The 19,005-nt window shown below is 39.9% G+C and overlaps 1 protein-coding gene across 1 annotated transcript; it reads left to right on the top strand.

Annotated features, from left to right (window-relative positions):
* Positions 1-16,892: 16,892 nt before the first annotated feature.
* Positions 16,893-18,729, top strand: UTP3 (UTP3 small subunit processome component). Its single transcript, XM_055297401.2, has one exon. The coding sequence runs from the start codon at positions 17,230-17,232 to the stop codon at positions 18,664-18,666; it is 1,437 nt and encodes a 478-aa protein (XP_055153376.1). The 5' UTR covers positions 16,893-17,229; the 3' UTR covers positions 18,667-18,729.
* The last annotated feature ends 276 nt before the right edge of the window (positions 18,730-19,005 follow it).

The raw sequence follows: 19,005 nt of genomic DNA, 5'->3' as shown, positions 1-19,005 counted from the left end.
ACTCTGGGAGGCCGAGGCAGGTAGATCACTTGAGGCCAGGAATTCAAGACCAGCCTGGCCAACATGGTGGAACACCGTCTCTACTAAAAATACAAAAATGAGCTGGACATGGTGAGGACCTGTAATCCCAGCTATACAGGAGTCTGCGGCAGGAGAATCGCTTGAATCTGGGATGCAAGAGGCTACAGTAAGCCAAGATGGCACCACTGCACTCTAGTCTGGGTGACAGAGGGAGACTCTATCTCGAAAAAAAAAAAAAAAAAGAAACTGGTATATACTAGATAAATAAGTTGCCCTATTTTAATTTGATAGCATTAAGACAGACCTTATGTCTAGTTACACCTTTCAGAATTGTAAACCCATAAGATGATTTTTATTTGAGATGCCTCAACAGAAAACTGAATCACTGCAGTATTTTGTGTAAAATTTTTTTCACTTAATTAGTGTCATTTTTTTTTTTAACTGAGCTTTTGGACAGAGCACCCCCTGCACTCCCACTCCAACATGCTAGAATTTCCTGTCTCTTAGGCAAGGTTGGTTCCAAGAATATGCTGGTTACACAACAGCATCAAATCTGTGTTACTTTTGGTTCTGAGCTCTAATTTTTGAAGGGACTCCTAGAATTTTAAGAGGTAATTAGGAGTACTTCAGAATCATAAGTAAGGCAAGCAGACTTCAAAGCTAGAAATATGAAATGACAGGATGAAAGAGACATTAAAGGCTAGCACATGATTCCACGTCTTCAAAGAGTATATATTGAAAGTCTGTAAGAACAAAGTACCAGGCACTATCATATGCAATATTACTATACTGTCCAAGTTTATTCCTATTTTAATTTCTACTATCATTAGGACTTAGCAACTACTTGAGTTTAGGGAAAATATACTGGCGTCACATGAACAGTTTATTAAAAAAAGAAACAGACCTGAAAGCACATTATTTTAGTTTGTGGTCAGGAGGTCAAAACAACTATCAACCACTCTAAAAGATCCTCACTCCCAACTGAAGTTTCTTATTTAGAAACTGACTTATTCAATCACTCAAAAAAAAAAAGAGTAATTAATAGTCAGCTGGATACCTTTTTAATTCTTGAAAAATAAACTCAAGGCTAAACTGCCTTCCCAAAGCAAGTTGGATAAATCCTTGGGAACAAATTAAAACTTCTCCAAAAGTTTCTTTTTTTATAATAGCAAAGATTATTTAACTCATAATTACTAACCTAAAGAAAAGCTCTATATTTGATATTTTCATTCTTCCGATCTTGTTTTTTTTTTTTTGAGATGGAGTTTTGCTCTTGTTGCCCAGGCTGGAGTGCAATGGTGCCATCTCGGCTCACTGCAACCTCCGCCTCCCGGGTTCAAGCAATTCTCCTGTCTCAGCCTCCTGAGTAGCTGGGATTATAGGCATGTGCCACCATGCCCAGCTAATATTGTATCTTTAGTAGAGATGGGGTTTCTCCATGTTGTTCATGCTGGTCTCGAACTCCCAGCCTCAGGTAATCTGCCTGCCTCGGGCTCCCAAAGTATTGGGATTACAGGCGTGAACCACTGCGCCTGGCCAATCTTGCATTTTTATATTTCGATTATGTAAACTATAAATCTAAAATAAATTGCGTTAATAAAAATAAAGTGTGACACATTTGTCATTAGAAGAGAATTACCTATGCTGGCAACATAGGATCTGGACTAGTGTTTTGCCTTGTGTGCTCTAGGGATCATCTGACTAGAACCACTTGTAGTACTGGTTAAAATATGGATTTCTTGGTAACACTCAGAATTTCTGGAGATGTGGCCTTGGGATATATATTTTCAAAAAGCATGCCAGTTGAATCTGATGTGCACTGAAGTTTGAAAACTAATGGAAAAAAGACTGGCCTAGAGCAGGAGGTAAGGGGGTGCAGAATAACTAGCAGCATTAACTATTTATGGAAGAACAAAAGATTAATAAAGGTAATTTTTAAATAAATAGCCATACTGAAAAGTTAGCTGAAGTTTGTATTTGCTTATAATTCTGTGCTATAGGTAAGCTGTTGCATATTCTTTTTATCATTAACCTACTATATACAAATACAAGTTCCAGTTTAATTTTTAAACCATTTCTTTGCCAGTTTTAGTTATGTTTTTGCCACTAAAAAAATGTAAGATGTGAATAGTAGAACCTTTTACATGTGTGTTAAGTGACTGAGAACTTAGCCATGTGTTCTAAATTCTTAGCAAAAAAAAAGGCTTATTTTTCTATACTCACATTTAAGATTTGTGTACTAAGAGATTCAGTGATAGACTCAGCTAGATGAAAGAGATCTTGAAGTTAATTTAGTCTCACCTTCATGACTCTCAATTTTTTTTCAATATTCTATACAACTGAATTCAGCATTTATTTGAAAATCATCTTAAATAGTTGGATGCTTCACTCCCTGTGGACACAACTCATTATATTTTGGGATATTCAAATTGTGACAAGACTTTATTCTCATGGGACACAGAGAATATAACTCCCTGTTTTCCTCCTGTCTCACTGGTGACTCCTTCTGGGTCTCTTGCTAAATTTTCGTCTGAATATTGAGGGCATCAAGGCTTAATCCTCATCTTTTCTATTCTCTTAGCCTCTCCCTAATTAATTTTACCTTATCCCATGTCTTTAAACATAGGGCACACTGAGGACTCTCAAATGTATAACTTTAACTTTGACCTTACCCATTGAGTTCTGAATGCCTATGTCCAACTTTTTATTTTATACCTCCATGTAGCTATCTAAATGGGTATCTAAAACTTAACCAGGTAAAACGGTATTCTTGATGACCAATCCACCCTCACACTCACATACCAATCTCTTCCTGTTTCAAGTTTTCCCCCATCTCAGTAAATGGCACCTCCATCAGTTACTCAAGCCAAAATCCTCTTCTTCGCTTCCTTTCTTTTCCTCTCCCCTACATCCAATTTACCAGCATCACCTGTCAGCTTTCTCTCCAAAACATATCCCAAATTCACCTGATTCTCTCCGTTTTCACTACCAACCTAGTCCAAGCCTCCATCCTCTTTCCTGGACTACCATAATATCTTCTATAATTAAAAAGTAACTTTTCCTTTCCCTCAGCATTGGTGACTAAGGCACACAGATCATAAACAACAATGACTAAGTACCACAAATCTAAAGCAAGCCAAATATTTCCTCCAAGGTTTGTTAAGAGGCAACAAAGCCAGACACAGTGGTGCATGCCTGTAGTCCCAGCTACTCAGGAGGCTGAGGCAGGAGGATCACTTGAGGCCAGGAATTGAAGGCCAGGCTAAGGAAGACAACAGTAGTTTTCAATGTATAACTATTACGTACACATACAATTTTTTTCTAAAAAGAGGCAACAAAACTCAATCTACTTCCATCAGCCACCACTCCACCACTCCCATACACTCCCATCTCGTCTTTAGAAGACTAGGGAGGGAAGGGGGGGATGTTATAAGAGCAGCTATTACCTTGTTGAAATCATAGTGTTTGTAATAAGAGACTCCTACACACATATCCCACCTCGCTTCACCCTTGGGAGAGTAGAGAGTAAAGGTGGGGCACTTTCCTCTCCCCAGATTCAAGTGAGGGAGAGTTTCAAGAAAATCACACAAGAGATCAGGGACCCTAAAAGAAGGGGAGATTGAGAAGCAATATAGCATAATAGTTAAGAGAAAGGGCTCTGAGCCTGACTGATTGGGTTTATCCCCCAATTCCACCACTCTCTAGCTAGGTAACACTGGACAAACCTTGAACAAATCACTTAATCTCTCTTAATTTCCTCTATCTGTAAAAGGGGAAAAATAACAATATACGCTTCATAGGATTGTTGTCAGGGTTAATACTTATTACATCTATTAATTCATGTGAAGAAGTTAGATCTTGGCACACAACAAGTGTTATATAAGTACTAGTTACTTATTATTATCATCATCATCATCATTATGTCTTTTTTTTTTTTGAGATGGAGTCTCGCTCTGTCACCCAGGCTGGAGTGCAGTGGTGTGATCTCGGCTCACTGCAAGCTCCGCCTTCTGGGTTCACGCCATTCTCCTGCCTCAGCCTCTCCAAGTAGCTGGGACTACGGGCGCCCGCCACCACGCCCGGCTAATTTTTTTGTATTTTTAGTAGAGACGGGGTTTCACCGTGGTCTTGATCTCCTGACCTCGTGATCCGCCCGCCTCGGCCTCCCAAAGTGCTGGGATTACAAGCGTGAGCCACCGCGCCCCGCCATTATGTCTTAACTCTTTGTGGAGTTGCAGAAAATGCAGCTACCAACTGCAATGAAGTTTGGGGAACGCATTCCTGGGAGAACCTGACATGGCCCCTTGGGTTGTGGATGTGCAGGAACATCAAAAATGATACATGATCATGCTATATAAAGTATAAATGAAAATATCCAAAGTTTCCAACTTAGGATGGGTGAGGAGGAAGTACACTTGGAAGATATGTTAGCTTTATTTGTAATAGCCTAAAGCTGGAAGCAGTCTAAATGTCCAAAAACAAATTGGATAAGCAAGTTGTGGTATATCCATTACTCAATAATAAAAATGAATAAGTTATTAATAGATGCAATATGGATGAATCTCAAAATAATTATTCTGAGGGAAAGAAGCCAGATAAAAATTTTTTTAAGAAAGTACAGGCCGGGCACAGTGGCTCACTCCTGTAATCCCAGCACTTTGGGAGGCCGAATTGGGAAGAACACAAGGTCAGGAGTTTGAGACCAGCTTGACCAACATGGTGAAACTCCATCTCTACTAAAAATACAAAAATTAGCCAGGTGTGGTGGTGGGCGCCTGTAATCCCAGCTACTCAGGAGGCTGAGGCAGGAGAATCGCTTGAACCCGGGAGGCAGAGTTTGCAGCGAGCCAAGGTCACGCCACTGCACTCCAGCCTGGGCGACAGAGCAAAACTCTTGTCTCAAAAAAAAAAAAAAAAAAAGTACATAGTGTGTGATTCCATATTTGGATATATTTATATTTTTTTCTAGAAAATTCAAACAAATGCATAGTGACAGGAGATCAGTGATTATCTGGGAAGGTGGGAACAGAGAGAAGGGAAGGAGGGACTGTAAGACTGTAAAAGGACATAAGGAACCTTTTGGAGATGATGAATATGTTCATTATCTTAGTGGTGATAATGAATTCACAGGTGTACACATATGTCAAAATTGATCAAATTGTACAGTTCAAATGTGTGCAGTGCACTGTATGTCAGCTACATCTCAGTAAAGCTATTAAAAAGTTCACATCTTCAGAATTCAGTTTTTTAAGTATGATGTTAGATTTTTCTTGGATGCCCTTTACCAAGTTGAGGAAGTTCCCTTCTATTCCTGGTGTGCTGTGAGTTTTTATCAGAAATAAACACTGAATATTCGTCAAATATTTTTTCTCTGTCTATTGAGATAACCATATGGTTTTCCTTTTTTTGTTTAATATGTTGAATTACATTTATTTTTAAATGTTAAACTAACCTTACATTCCTAGAATAAACCCCACTTAGTTATGATATAACATCCTTTTTATAAATTGTTGAATTTTATTTACCAAAATTTTGCTTAGAATTTCTGCTTTTACATTCATGAGGGATAATTGGTTTAAAATCTCCTTTCTTTTTTTTTTTTTTTTTGAGACGGAGTCTCGCTCTGTTGCCCAGGCTGGAGTGCAGTGGCGCAATCTCGGCTCACTGCAAGCTCCGCCTCCCGGGTTCACGCCATTCTCCTGCCTCAGCCTCTCCGAGTAGCTGGGACTACAGATGCCCGCCACCACGCCTGGCTAATTTTTTTTTTTTTGTATTTTTAGTAGAGACGGGGTTTCACCGTGGTTTCGATCGCCTGACCTCGTGATCCGCCCGCCTCGGCCTCCCAAAGTGCTGGGATTACAAGCGTGAGCCACCGCGCCCGGCCTAAAATCTCTTTTCTTGTAATGTCTTTGCATGGTTTTGTTACTACAATAATGCTGTCTGGAAAAGATGAGTTTAGAAGTATTTCCTCCTCTCCGATTTTCTGGAGGAGTTTGTGTAGAATTAGTATTATTTTTCCTTAAATGTTTGGCAGAATTCCTCCAGCGAAGCCATGGCCTGGGAACTCTCTCCAAGGCAACATGGGGCAATGGTAACGGTCTCCTTATTTGTTTCCAGTCTCTCCGAAATCACTGTCCTGCGTTGCCTAATGTTTTGAAAAACCAGTGTTTCTTCTGCATGTTCTCACTCATAGGTGGGAATTGAACAATGAGAACACATGGACACAGGATGGGGCACATCACACACCAGGGCCTGTCATGGGGTTGGGGGAGGGGGGAGGGATAGCATTAGGAGATATACCTAATGTAAATGACGAGTTAATGGGTGCAGCACACCAACATGGCACATGTATACACATGTAACAAACCTGCACGTTGTGCACATGTACCCTAGAACTTAAAGTATAATAATAATAATAAAAAGAAAACCAGTGTTTCTTAAATTTCGTCAGTTTTTTCTAGTTGCTTCAAACGGCAGGGAAAATCTGCACCATTATTCCATCTTGTTTAGCATTGGAGACTTGAAATTAAGAGTGAGTTTGAGATACAAGTTATTAGACTGAACTAGACTTTTAAAAAATGAGCTTTACTATTTATAGCAATTTTACAATCACAGCAAATAAACTAGATTTTTTAATAATAAAAAATATTTTTAAATTATGGAATCTTCTTAAAACATTGTCAAAAGGCAAAGAAAAATTCAGTTACAGTAATTGAGAGGCAATAATTGGACGAAAATATGGTTTCATGTTATAACTCATTAAACTGTTCACAGCTCCAAACTCTTCTCTAGTCTTACCTGCCACAATTCCTTGTCCACTTACCATGAAAAATGATCTTTTCAAAGGTAAATCAGATCATATCTGATTTAAAACCCTCCAGTGGCTTCTCATTACACTTAGAATAAATTCAGAGTCATTAGCCTTCCTGATTTCCTGCAACTCCCCCTTCCACTCATCTCTCTCCAGTACTCTGCTCAAGGCCTTCGTATTGTCTTAGTGCCTCTGCCTGCAACACTTTCCATAGCCTTGCATGGCTGGCCCCTTACCACCAAGTCTCAACTCCAATGTCATTGCCTCAGAGAGAACTTTTCTGGATGATAATCATCCTAACCAATTACCAATCACTATCATATTGCCCTGTTTCATTTTCTTCATAGTTTTTATTATTGTTTGAAATTCTTTAGTTTACTTAGTCGTAACTGTCTCCTCCTCATTAGAATAAAAGCTCCTTAAGGGCGGCATTGTCTTGTTGCTTACTTCTGTTTCCAAGAACAAGCGCAGGATTGCCTCTAGTATACTGATTGAATGAAGGATGAATGGAGAACGTTTTTACAAGGAGTTGAAAACTGCCTCTAAGTTTATGTCTTCTAACAATATTAGTCTCTTTTGTGGATAGGCTCCATATTGTCAATGTCCTATTTAAAAATTAGTATCTAGATATATATTCAATAGTCAAGTGTAATCTGGCCGTACAAACAACAGCCGAACTTAACATTTTTCAATAAATGCCACTTAAGATGATAATATCCCTTTTTTGGCAGCTATGTTACACTATTGGCTTCAATTAAAGTGTACAATCTCATTTTTAAAAATATAAGTGTTTCTATAAAGTAATGACTTTCCCATATTTAATATTTAAACAAGTTAGGATTTGGGCATGAGATTTAGCATTGGTTCCTAAGTTTTATCTTGCTAAACTCAGACCAACATTACAATGTCTTAGATTCTTTTTTAATCCAGATTCAGAAACCTAGCACATCAGTTCTTTCTCTCAGCTTTACAGTATCTGCAAACTTGACACATGCCATCGGATCCTTATTGAGGTCATTAAGAAAAATGTTTAATGGGATAGTGCTTAAGATAGACTTTTGCAGCATACATCTAAAGTCCTATCTCTACCAATATCAGTCCATTAATAAGCACATTTTGGGTGCAGTAGTTCATCTCAAGTTAACTCATACATCCATACTATCACACAAACTCAAAGTCTGGGTTTCATCCATAAGGTAACATGAATACTTATCATAAAAGGCCAATCTCTCCTTTATTCTCTATTTTAATGTCATCTCATTTCTCCCCTTGAAAGCCTTCCCTAATATAAAAGGAGCCTTGATAGCAGCCTGGCATTTTGCCACTTGAACTCTTAAAAGGGACGATGGTATTTTTTAACAGCCTTCTTGGGCTTAAATCCAAGATGCAGCTGAAATCTCTTGATTTTCCTTTTAATGGATTAATTTCTACATTTAGTGTAATAATTCATATTTCCCATTTGTCCTTGAACTTTATATGAAAAACAAATTTTACTAATAAATAGTATTGCTTAATCAGCTCTAAAAATTAGGAAGGAAAACATGAAGTCTACACGAAACCTTGAATTAAATGTCAATCTGTAAATTCCAAGTAACCCAAAAATCTTTTAGATTTAGAAATAACTTATCAGTGTTCCCAAATGTGCTAGAAAAAAGAAATCCTTTTTGTGTGTGTGATACCCTAAATATATCTGACAGAATCTTTAGTATTATTATAAGTGTTAAGTGAATTGAAAGAGCATCATCAGTCCTGGATCTCCCTAAAAAGTATCATCTTTCATTTCCTTAGCACTCTCATGAACATATTCCAGAATCTATTTATTTCAGAGGACATAAAAAGAAATAATTTTAAAAGAATACTGTAAAATGTATACTTGAGATAAGCATTTTATATCTGACAAATTTGCAAACTCTATTACAGAGGAATTCCATGACTACTTTTACAACCAGGTATATATAACAATCCCAGAAACCCAGAATTAAATGACACACTTGCAAGGAATACAGGGAGGAAATTAAGATATTTATTGCCCTAAAACATAGCTTCTAAAATATGTCAAATGGCCATTGAAAGCACAGCCTTTAACTCTTCTCCGTATATACCATCTCCCTAACTTCTATATGTTTGAGACACTAGACAATACAAAAGTAACTTTTGAACCAATCCAGAGAAATAAACTGAAGGAAGATTCTATTAGCACTGGAGGAAAGATCTGCTGCCAAGAGAAGCTAACAGCAAAAACCATCTCCACTCCATCAAAGTGGAAAATTCATTATACGTGTGTGTATATATACTTATCATGAATATATAACTGCTATTAATTTAATACCACAAAACTAAAAGTCCCCAAATATCCCAGCATTTCACAAATCAGTCATGCATAAAATTACTAACAAAGGATAAAGACGAAGAGGTTTTTTGTGTTGGTTTTTTTTTTTTTTTTTTTTTTTGAGATGGAGTCTCATTCTGTCGCCCAGACTGGAGTGCAGTGGCACAACCTCGGCTCACTACAACCTCCGTCCCCTGGGTTCAGGCAATTCTTGTGCCTAAGCCCCGAGTAGCTGGGACTACAGACATGCACCACCACGCCCGGCTAATTTTTGTATTTTTAGTAGAGATGGGGTTTTACCATGTTGGCCAGGCTGATCTTGAACTCCTGACCTCAAGTGATCCACCAGCCTTAGCCTCCCAAAGTGCTAGAATTACAGGTGAGAGCCACCGCACCCAGCCTGGTTGTTTTACTATGACAAAACTGAGGTATAGCCCTTGATCTGACAATCAGTCCTCCTACCAAGATCCTTGCTGGGTTGCTCTGAACTTCCTAAAACTCCTGTAGGGCACTCTCTGTCCAAATCCACAAGAGCAGACATGACTTATCTGGAATCATTATCAATAAAAGTTTTAAAATATGTTTAATAATATTAAGGAGTACAGAAGTAATTGCAACTATATTTGCAATGTTTGGGAGGGACATTATTCTGTCTAACCTAGAGTCAGGCAAACACTATTCCAAGGAAGGAAACAGCAAGTAAAAAGCACAAAAGAAGAAAGAGCTTGGCCCACACAGGATGAGGAGCAGGAAGGAAGGCCCTTGTAGCTGCAGCAGAGTGAGCAGGAGAATCATAGCAGATAACAACACCACGCATTTTACAGGATTAACTTTTTTCCCCCATTTTTTTTTTTTTTTGAGATGGAGTCTCGCTCTGTCACCCAGGATGGAGTGCAGTGACATGATCTCAGCTCACCGCAACCTCCGCCTCCTGGGTTCAAGCAATTATCCTGCCTCAGCCTCCTCAGTAGCTGGAACTACAGGCATAAACCACCACACCTGGCTAATTTTTGTCTTTTTTAGTAGAGACGGGGTTTCGCCATGTTGGCCAGGCTCGTCTCAAACTCCTGACCTCAAGTGATCTACCCACCTTGGCCTCCCAAAGTGCTGGGATTACAGGCGTGAGCCACCATTCCTGGCCTTTTCCCCCATTTCACTTGTACAAGCTTAGAATCTATTTTGAACTTCAGAATCAATCTTAGTCATTCTAAAACTAAAGGTAGAGAGCCTAAGCCTCTTAATTTACAGTCCATTTTACCTCTCACCATACGAAGAGCCATTAATACTATTTCTTCATATCTATATGGAGAAATTTCTCCTAATTGGCATTTTTTTGGGGGTGGGGGAATTGAAAGATTAGACTTAATCATTTCACAATGTGATGTTTTGATGTATGTATACCTTGTGAAATGATACAATGCAAAACTTAGAAATCCATAACTTAAATACGTGAAATAATCAAAAATCATTTTGTCTAACAAAAATGCTTTAGCTGGCTAAACACGGTGGCTCATGCCTGTAATCCCAGAACTTCAGGAGGCTGAGGCTGATGGATCACCTGAGGTCAGAAGTTCGAGACCAGCCTAGCCAACGTAGTAAAACCCCAGCTCTACTAAAAATACAAAAATTAGCTGGGTGTGGTGAAGTACATCTGTAGTCCCAGCTACTTGGGAGGCTGAGGCAGGAGAATCACTTGAACCCAGAAGGAGGAGGCTGCAGTGACCCAAGATCACACCGCTGCACTCCAGCCTGGGCAACAAAGCAAGACTCTGTCTCAAAAAAAAAAAATCTTTAGCTTATTTTTGCAGAGATATACACTGAATGATTTTTTTCTGATGTTATATAAGCATTGAATGATTAAAAGTCAAACGGAGCATTTTTACTCAACTTTGATACCCTTTGATACCCTCCTTCCTAATCTTTGTGACTTCCAACATCATTAAATGTCTGATAATACTAACTGGCATTTTTTAACCCTAAACATTTTTGTTCTTATATGCAGAGTTTCTTCAAATATTGATCTCTATCCAAGCACAGTATATGTAAAATTTATATTTAGGTATCAGGAGGCAAAAGCTGGTCAGCTGGGTGCAGTGGCTCACGCCTGTAATCCCAACACTTTGGGAGGCCAAGGCAAGTGGATCATTTGGGGTCAGGAGTTAAAGACCAGCCTGGCCAATATGATGAAACCCCATCTCTACTAAAAATACAAAAATTAGCTAGGAATGATGGCGCATGTCCGTAATACCAGATACTCGGGAGCTGAGGCAGGAGAATTGCTTGAACCTGGGATACAGAGGTTGCAGTGAGCCAAGATCATGCCACTGCACTCCAGCCTGGGCGACGGAGTGAGACTCCATCTCATAAAAAAAAAAAAAAAAAAACAGAGGCAAAAGCTGAATTAAAAAAAAAAAAAAAACTCAAAATATGAGGAAGAAACTTCATTCCAAATTCTTACTAAAAATTAAAAAATACAAACAAAAAAATTGACTTCTTTTTCTCAAACAGCTTTCCACATAGACTTTTAGGGTAGTCTTCTGTGGTTAAATGTTTATGAGGAGAATTGCACCTGTGCTGTGGTCAGCTTTTAAATAAACTTGCACCTGCAGTGGTTTTTCATAGAATTGCTGTTTGAGAAATTACATGTCAGTGGTTTGACCATCACACAGAGCTATTTCCCTTCACCATATCACCTGCTAGGCAGGTCCTAATTTAAAAAGGGCCTACTTCCAAAAATTCATTTGAAAAAAAATCTGGTTAGATTTCATGGTAATCTCTCCAGCGACACAATAATAAGTAAGGTTTCCAGGATAGCCCTCAAACAAAAAGAATATGCTCCCTTCAATTCTTCCATTGCAGTGGTCTGGTCCTTCTCTACTTTAAGAAAACTTCTGATTTCTGGGAGAGGCTTCTGCTCTAATCAAATATGTCTGCTTTCCTTTTCCTGTGTATGATCTGCTAATTCCTGTTTCAGAATCTTTTTTAGTCTGTCATTTTCCTTACCATAAATTTATTTCTCTTTCCTTCCTGTTCATCCTCATCAAAAATCCTAAAATCTTTCAAACTAATTCAAGTAGGTCTAAATGTCATTCCATTCTGTTCACTCTTTTACTTTGTTTCTTCAATGCTAATAAATTCATCTTGTATCTTGTATACCATTTTACTCGGTTGGCATATTACTTTACCACTTTTCTTCATATGTGTGTAATTTTGTATATTAATGTTTTCTAGATGCAGAGAGGTGTTCATAAAGAGCAATATCAGATGGCACCCCAAAAAAGGATATGAAAGAACACCAAAAGGGAACTCTAAAGATTTAGTTGGAAAAGTAGGTAAGAAAATACAATTTTCTTGTTCTAACTCTTCTATTCAGGGTGTTTACATCATATGTAAGTGCCATACTAAGTTCATTTTCCCTAATAAGGAGAAAGCATAAATCTGTGGTGAGGAATATCCAGTCAGTTATTTTTAAAACATCAGATGCAACTGTAAAGATGTGTCTTAAGAGACGCTTCTACTCAGTCTTCCTACTGAACAAAAGAGCAAAGGCTGTGGAGTCAGTTATTGCCTGGGTGCAAATGGGACTCTGACAAGTTATAAAATCTTCTTTTCTCTCTGTTTCATCTATAAAATGGGCATCACTGTAGTACATACTTCACAAGATTGATGAGAATTAAATTGATAAGTGTAAAGCATGGAACATGCTAGAACATGGCTACCACACATAAACAATTACTTTAGCATAATGCTTAGCTCTTAATCTGCCTACTTTTCTTATCCATATTCCCAGGACCCTGATTTAGACACAAAAATGCATCACTTTGATGACTATCACCATCTTGCACCAACTTCCTCCTGTCAATTTTCCAATCCTTCCCTGTTTAAAACCCTCCAATGATTCCCCTTTGCTCATAGCATAAATAATATATCTCTATCCAAAATAGATATAGATCAAGATCACATTTGCAAATAGCTTATTAAATTCTTAGGTCATTTTTAATAATTTCTAATACCTTATTGAAATTTAACAGAGCTTGATTTTTTTTTTTTTTTTTTTTGAGACAGAGTCTCACTCTGTTGCCCAGGCTGGAGTGCAGTGGTGCAATCTTGGCTCACTGCAACCTCCACCTCCCGGGTTCAAATGATTCTCCTGCCTCAGCCTCCCAAGTAGCTGGGAGTACAGGTGCAGGCCACCACACCCACCTAATTTTTGTATTTTTAGTAGAGATGGGGTTTCACCATGTGGGCCAGGCTGGTCTCGAATTCCCGGCCTCAAACAATGTGCCTGCCTCGGCCTCCCAAAGTGCTGGGATTACAGGCATGAGTCACTGTGCCCAGCCAACCCAAGCCTTTTTAATTTGACACCTGGAGATATGTAGTTCTATAACTCTAGTAGCAGGTAGATAGTATAACACTTTTGGTCTACTAGTTCACGTGTGCTAGTTACTTAAGTCAGAACAACCCAAAAGAGTATTTTATTTGCTTTTAGTTAACTATCAAATATGGTCCCATGTTTCAACTGAATTTGAAAGACATCAAAAATTTCTTTCTCTAAAGAGATCCATATATCAAACTGTCTAAAAGACATCTAGACACTTAAATAGCTTCACAGACACCTCAAATCAAACATATACAAAACTTAACTTCCCATTTCTTGGCCCCTGCTTAATTTTTTTTTTTTTTTTGAGATGGAGTCTCGCTCTGTCGCCCAGGCTGGAGTGCAGTGGCACGATCGCAGCTCACTGCAACCTCTACCTCCCAGGTTCAAGCAATTCTCCTGTCTCAGCCTCCCAAGTAGCTGGGGCTACAGGCACGCACCACCACACCAGGCTAATTTTTGTAACTCCTGGCCTCCAACAATCCACCCACCTTGGCCTCCAAAGTGCTGGGATTACAGGCATGAGCCATCACACCCGGCCAAGACAAGTACATAACTAGTCTTAACACAAAGGAGAAAATGTTTAGAAATCCCTAAGAAAGGAAGAGTTAGGGACTATTAGATGTTAATAGAAGGAAATATATCAGAGAAGACAGCCTAGAGAAGACACAATCTTAGCTGGGCCTTGAAGGCCATGTAAGTATTGAAATACGAGACAGCCCAAAGAGAGGCCAAGAGAATAAAAATCTCAAAAAGAGAAAAAAAAAAATGAGTATTTAGTTTGGCTAGAACATACAATTCATGAAAGTGGGAAAGCAGCTGGAAAAATAAGTTGGGGCCAGATAAAGGCAGGACCTGAATATTGGCTTAGAAATAAGAACTTGAATTCTATAGAGAATGAGGGGTGACTAAAGAAAAAATTTTAACATGGGCTGTGTTTCAAAAGACCTTCACCACCAAAGCTATAATTATCACTGGGTCAATATTTAATATCAAAATAATTGTAGTTACAAGTTTTCTCATGAAAAGAAAAAATCGAAAGGGATTAAATAATGTTTAGAAAGTAATTGCCAAGTTTTTAGTTGAATTAGAATTTGGAAGGGAAAGCAGTGTCCTAATTTCACTAAATTCTTCATTTTGTAATGAAGGCTACCAAACCTGTTTTCTAGATGCAGAGAGGTGTTCATAAAGAGCAATATCAGATGGCACCCCAAAAAAAGGATATGAAAGAACACCAAAAGGGAACTCTAAAGATTTAGTTGGAAAAGTAGGTAAGAAAATACAATTTTCTTGTTCTAACTCTTCTATTCAGAGTGTTTACATCATATGTAAGTGCCACACTAAGTTCATTTTCCCTAATAAGGAGAAAGCATACATCTGTGGTGAGGAATATCCAGTCAGTTATTTTAAATTAAGTTAAATTAAAGCTTAAAAGCTTCAAATATTTACCACATATTTCAGTAGAAGCTCTATATTTTACTTCCAAGTCACTTTTAGGACTTTTGAGACTTAAAATAGATACAGACCTTATTTGCAAAAAGAATCTGTGACATACTTGTTTCAGAGTAAGTGGTTTCTGACAGATGAAACTAGATGAAATGAAAGCAGATGGCAAACTTCATCCATTTTCTTTCTTATAACTAAAAATAATCTTTCTTTCTTTTTTGCATCCAAAAATAGTTCAGCATGTTTCTGGGGTTATATTAAATTATCCAAATATATTGATAGGTACTAACACCAAGAATACATTTTCCCATTATAACTCTTATATCAAATTATTATTTTTACTATTACTACCTTTATGCACATTTTTAAGAAAAGCTACTTCTTTTGACAACTTCAGTCATCCCAGCCTAGTCTGTGATGCTGGGAAAAAATGTAATACGCTGTTTATTGCAGCACTATTCACAATAGCAAAGACTTGGAACCAACCCAAATGTCCATCAATGATAGACTGAATTAAGAAAATGTGGCACATATACACCATGGAATACTATGCAGCCATAAAAAAGGATGAGTTCATGTCCTTTGCAGGGACATGGATGAAACTGGAAACCATCATTCTGAGCAAATTATCACAAGGACAGAAAACCAAACACCACATGATCTCACTCATAGGTGGGAAATGAACAATGAGAACACTTGGTCACAGGGTGGGGAACATCACACACCAGGGCCTGTCATGCGGTGGGGGGCAGAGGGAGGAATAACACTGGGAGAGATACCTAATGTAAATGACGGGTTGATGGGTGCAACGGGCCAGCCTGGCACATGTAACGAGCCTGCACGTTGTGCACATGTACCCTAGAACTTAAAGTATAATAATAAAAATTTAAAAAACAACGTAATACGCATTCAACTATAGTCTTTTTTTTTTTTTTTTTTTTTTTTTTTTGGAAATGGAGTCTTGCTCTGTCACCCAGGCTGGAGTGCAGTGGCACGATCTCAGCTCACTGCAACCTCCACCTCCTGGGTTCAAGCGATTCTCCTGCCTCAGCCTCCCGAGTAGCTGGGATTACAGGTACCCGCCACCACGCCCCGCTAATTTTTTGTATTTGTAGTGGAGGCTGGTTTCACCATGTTGGCTATGCTGGTTTTGCACTCCTGACCTCAAGTGATCCACCCACCTGGGCCTCCCAAAGTGCTTAGGATTATGGGCATGAGCCACCGCGCCCAGCCCTGTCACCATTAATTTTAGCAACATATCAAAAGTTCAGCTTCCAACTACCTACATTAAAAGGTATCATAATACTAATCCCGAACCTTGCATATGTAATGCCTAAAAACTTACACCCTGAATTACTCTAACATTACAGGGCAGACTTCCTTGAGAAGAGTCAGACCCTGCAGCGGGGCTCTGCCTTCCCACTGTCAGCCTCGGGGTCCTCTAGCTTTACCCATCCTCATGGAGCTGGTCACCGAGCCCTGTGAGCAGAGAGAGGGCGATGGGGATGAGTAAACGCAGGCCGGAAGCCCGGCCTGCGCTCTCGCCCGGAAACCTCCCGCGGGATTCTGGAGTCCAGCGGCGCTGCCTGAAGCTGTGGTACCCAGAAATATGGTATTGGGGGTGGGGGGGAAATGAGAGGAAAACAATATGATTAACTTCCAGCCTGATAAGCAGAAAAAACAAGGGAGCAGGAAAACTACGCTAGCACTCGACTGCCGGTCGCAAGCGCCGGGTACACACGCAGTTAAAGCTCAACGGGACACCCCCGGGACTTCTCCCGGGCGTAAAGCGCAGCGCCCTCTATTGGCCATCGGGACCTCGCCTGCAGGTGCCTCCAGGATTCCGTCCCCCAGCCACGCCCAGGCACTCGAGAGAGAGTAAGCGCATTAGCCCGAGAAAGCGTTCTGTGGAACGGAACTTCCTTATCCTATCGTTTCCACACGGAAAGATTTTAATTCACCGGAATCGACTGGCGTTAAAGGGCACAGCGCAAAGGAAGTTAGTATCAACGTGATCTCGCCTAAGGGACCGAGCGGAAGTCCTGAATCGTACGCCACGCGGAAAGCATGCTGGGGGCCGGAAGGAAGAGGAAATTCCAGTAGCCGATCCGGAGTCTGCAAACTCCCGTGGTAGGGGAGCGCGCGGCTGTTTAAAGCCACGAGTTACCGGAGCGTCTGATTCCTGCCGCGAAGTCAGAGGTGGCCGAAAGTCCGGAGTCGCTGTAAAACCTGAGATTGTGAGCCATGGTGGGGAGATCCCGGCGGCGCGGAGCAGCTAAGTGGGCAGCTGTGCGAGCCAAGGCGGGTCCCAAGCTTACCGACGAAAATGGAGATGATTTAGGATTGCCACCCTCACCAGGGGACACCAGCTACTACCAAGATCAGGTAGATGATTTTCATGAGGCACGATCCCGGGCCGCCTTAGCTAAGGGCTGGAATGAAGTACAGAGTGGAGACGAGGAGGATGGCGAGGAGGAGGAGGAGGAGGTGCTAGCCCTAGATATGGACGATGAGGACGACGAAGATGGAGGGAGTGCTGGGGAGGACGAGGAGGAGAATGCCGATGATGATGGTGGGAGCTCCGTGCAAAGTGAAGCGGAGGCCTCTGTGGATCCCAGTTTGTCGTGGGGTCAGAGGAAAAAACTTTACTATGACACGGACTATGGTTCCAAGTCCCGAGGCCGGCAGAGTCAACAGGAGGCAGAGGAGGAGGAAAGAGAGGAGGAGGAGGAGGCACAGATCATTCAGCGGCGCCTAGCCCAAGCGCTGCAAGAGGATGATTTTGGTGTCGCCTGGGTTGAGGCCTTTGCAAAACCAGTGCCTCAGGTAGAGGAGGCCGAGACACGGGTGGTGAAGGATTTGGCAAAAGTTTCAGTGAAAGAGAAGCTGAAAATGTTGCGAAAGGAATCACCAGAATTCTTGGAGCTGATAGAAGACCTGAAAGTCAAGTTGACAGAGGTGAAGGATGAACTGGAGCCATTGTTACAGTTGGTGGAACAAGGGATCATTCCACCCGGAAAAGGAAGCCAATACTTGAGGACCAAGTACAACCTCTACTTGAATTATTGCTCGAACATCAGTTTTTATTTGATCCTGAAAGCTAGGAGAGTCCCAGCACATGGACATCCTGTCATAGAAAGGCTTGTTACCTACCGAAATTTGATCAACAAGCTGTCAGTTGTGGATCAGAAGCTGTCCTCAGAAATTCGTCATCTGTTGACACTTAAGGATGATGCTGTAAAGAAAGAACTGATTCCGAAAGCAAAATCCACCAAGCCCAAACCAAAGTCTGTTTCAAAGACTTCTGCTGCTGCCTGTGCTGTTACAGATCTTTCTGATGATTCTGACTTTGATGAAGAAGCTAAACTGAAGTACTATAAAGAAATAGAAGACAGGCAAAAGCTAAAGAGAAAGAAAGAAGAAAATAGCACTGAAGAACAGGCTCTTGAAGATCAAAATGCAAAGAGAGCCATTACCTATCAAATTGCTAAAAATAGGGGACTTACTCCTAGGAGAAAGAAGATTGATCGCAATCCCAGAGTGAAACACAGGGAGAAGTTCAGAAGAGCCAAAATTCGAAGAAGAGGCCAGGTTCGTGAAGTTCGTAAAGAAGAGCAACGTTATAGTGGTGAATTGTCTGGCATTCGTGCAGGAGTTAAAAAGAGCATTAAGCTTAAATGAAGTTTTTGCTTAGTATAAGGTTTTTGGCAATTTTGGATCAATAAATTTTTACTTTTAACTAAAGTCATTGTATTAATATATAATACTTTAAATTTTAAAAATTCTTGTCCACAAGGAAATTTGTCTGGGTTATTGGACAATTTATAAGAACTGTGAGAGCAATATGAAGGTGCTTGAGAAAAGAGATGATGTTGAAGTTTTCCAATATTCTGTTAAGTATTAGCTTAGGGAAATTTCACAGTTCATTGTGGAGTGTTACACTTTGAACATGTGTAACTTTTCACATAAAGAGAATACACCTTTGACAGTTACCTTATTTGTAAGGCAGCCTATAAAATA

The sequence above is a fragment of the Symphalangus syndactylus genome, chromosome 10, assembly GCF_028878055.3.
Source record: "Symphalangus syndactylus isolate Jambi chromosome 10, NHGRI_mSymSyn1-v2.1_pri, whole genome shotgun sequence".
In the NCBI taxonomy this organism is placed as follows: Eukaryota; Metazoa; Chordata; class Mammalia; order Primates; family Hylobatidae; genus Symphalangus; species Symphalangus syndactylus.
The sequence above is the reverse complement of the archived record's forward strand: the minus strand, read 5'-3'. Positions and strand labels throughout refer to the sequence as shown.

Excerpts from the sequence above, each read along its gene's own strand:
- UTP3 (XM_055297401.2), top strand. The coding sequence starts at position 17,230 with ATGGTGGGGAGATCCCGGCGGCGCGGAGCAGCTAAGTGGGCAGCTGTG.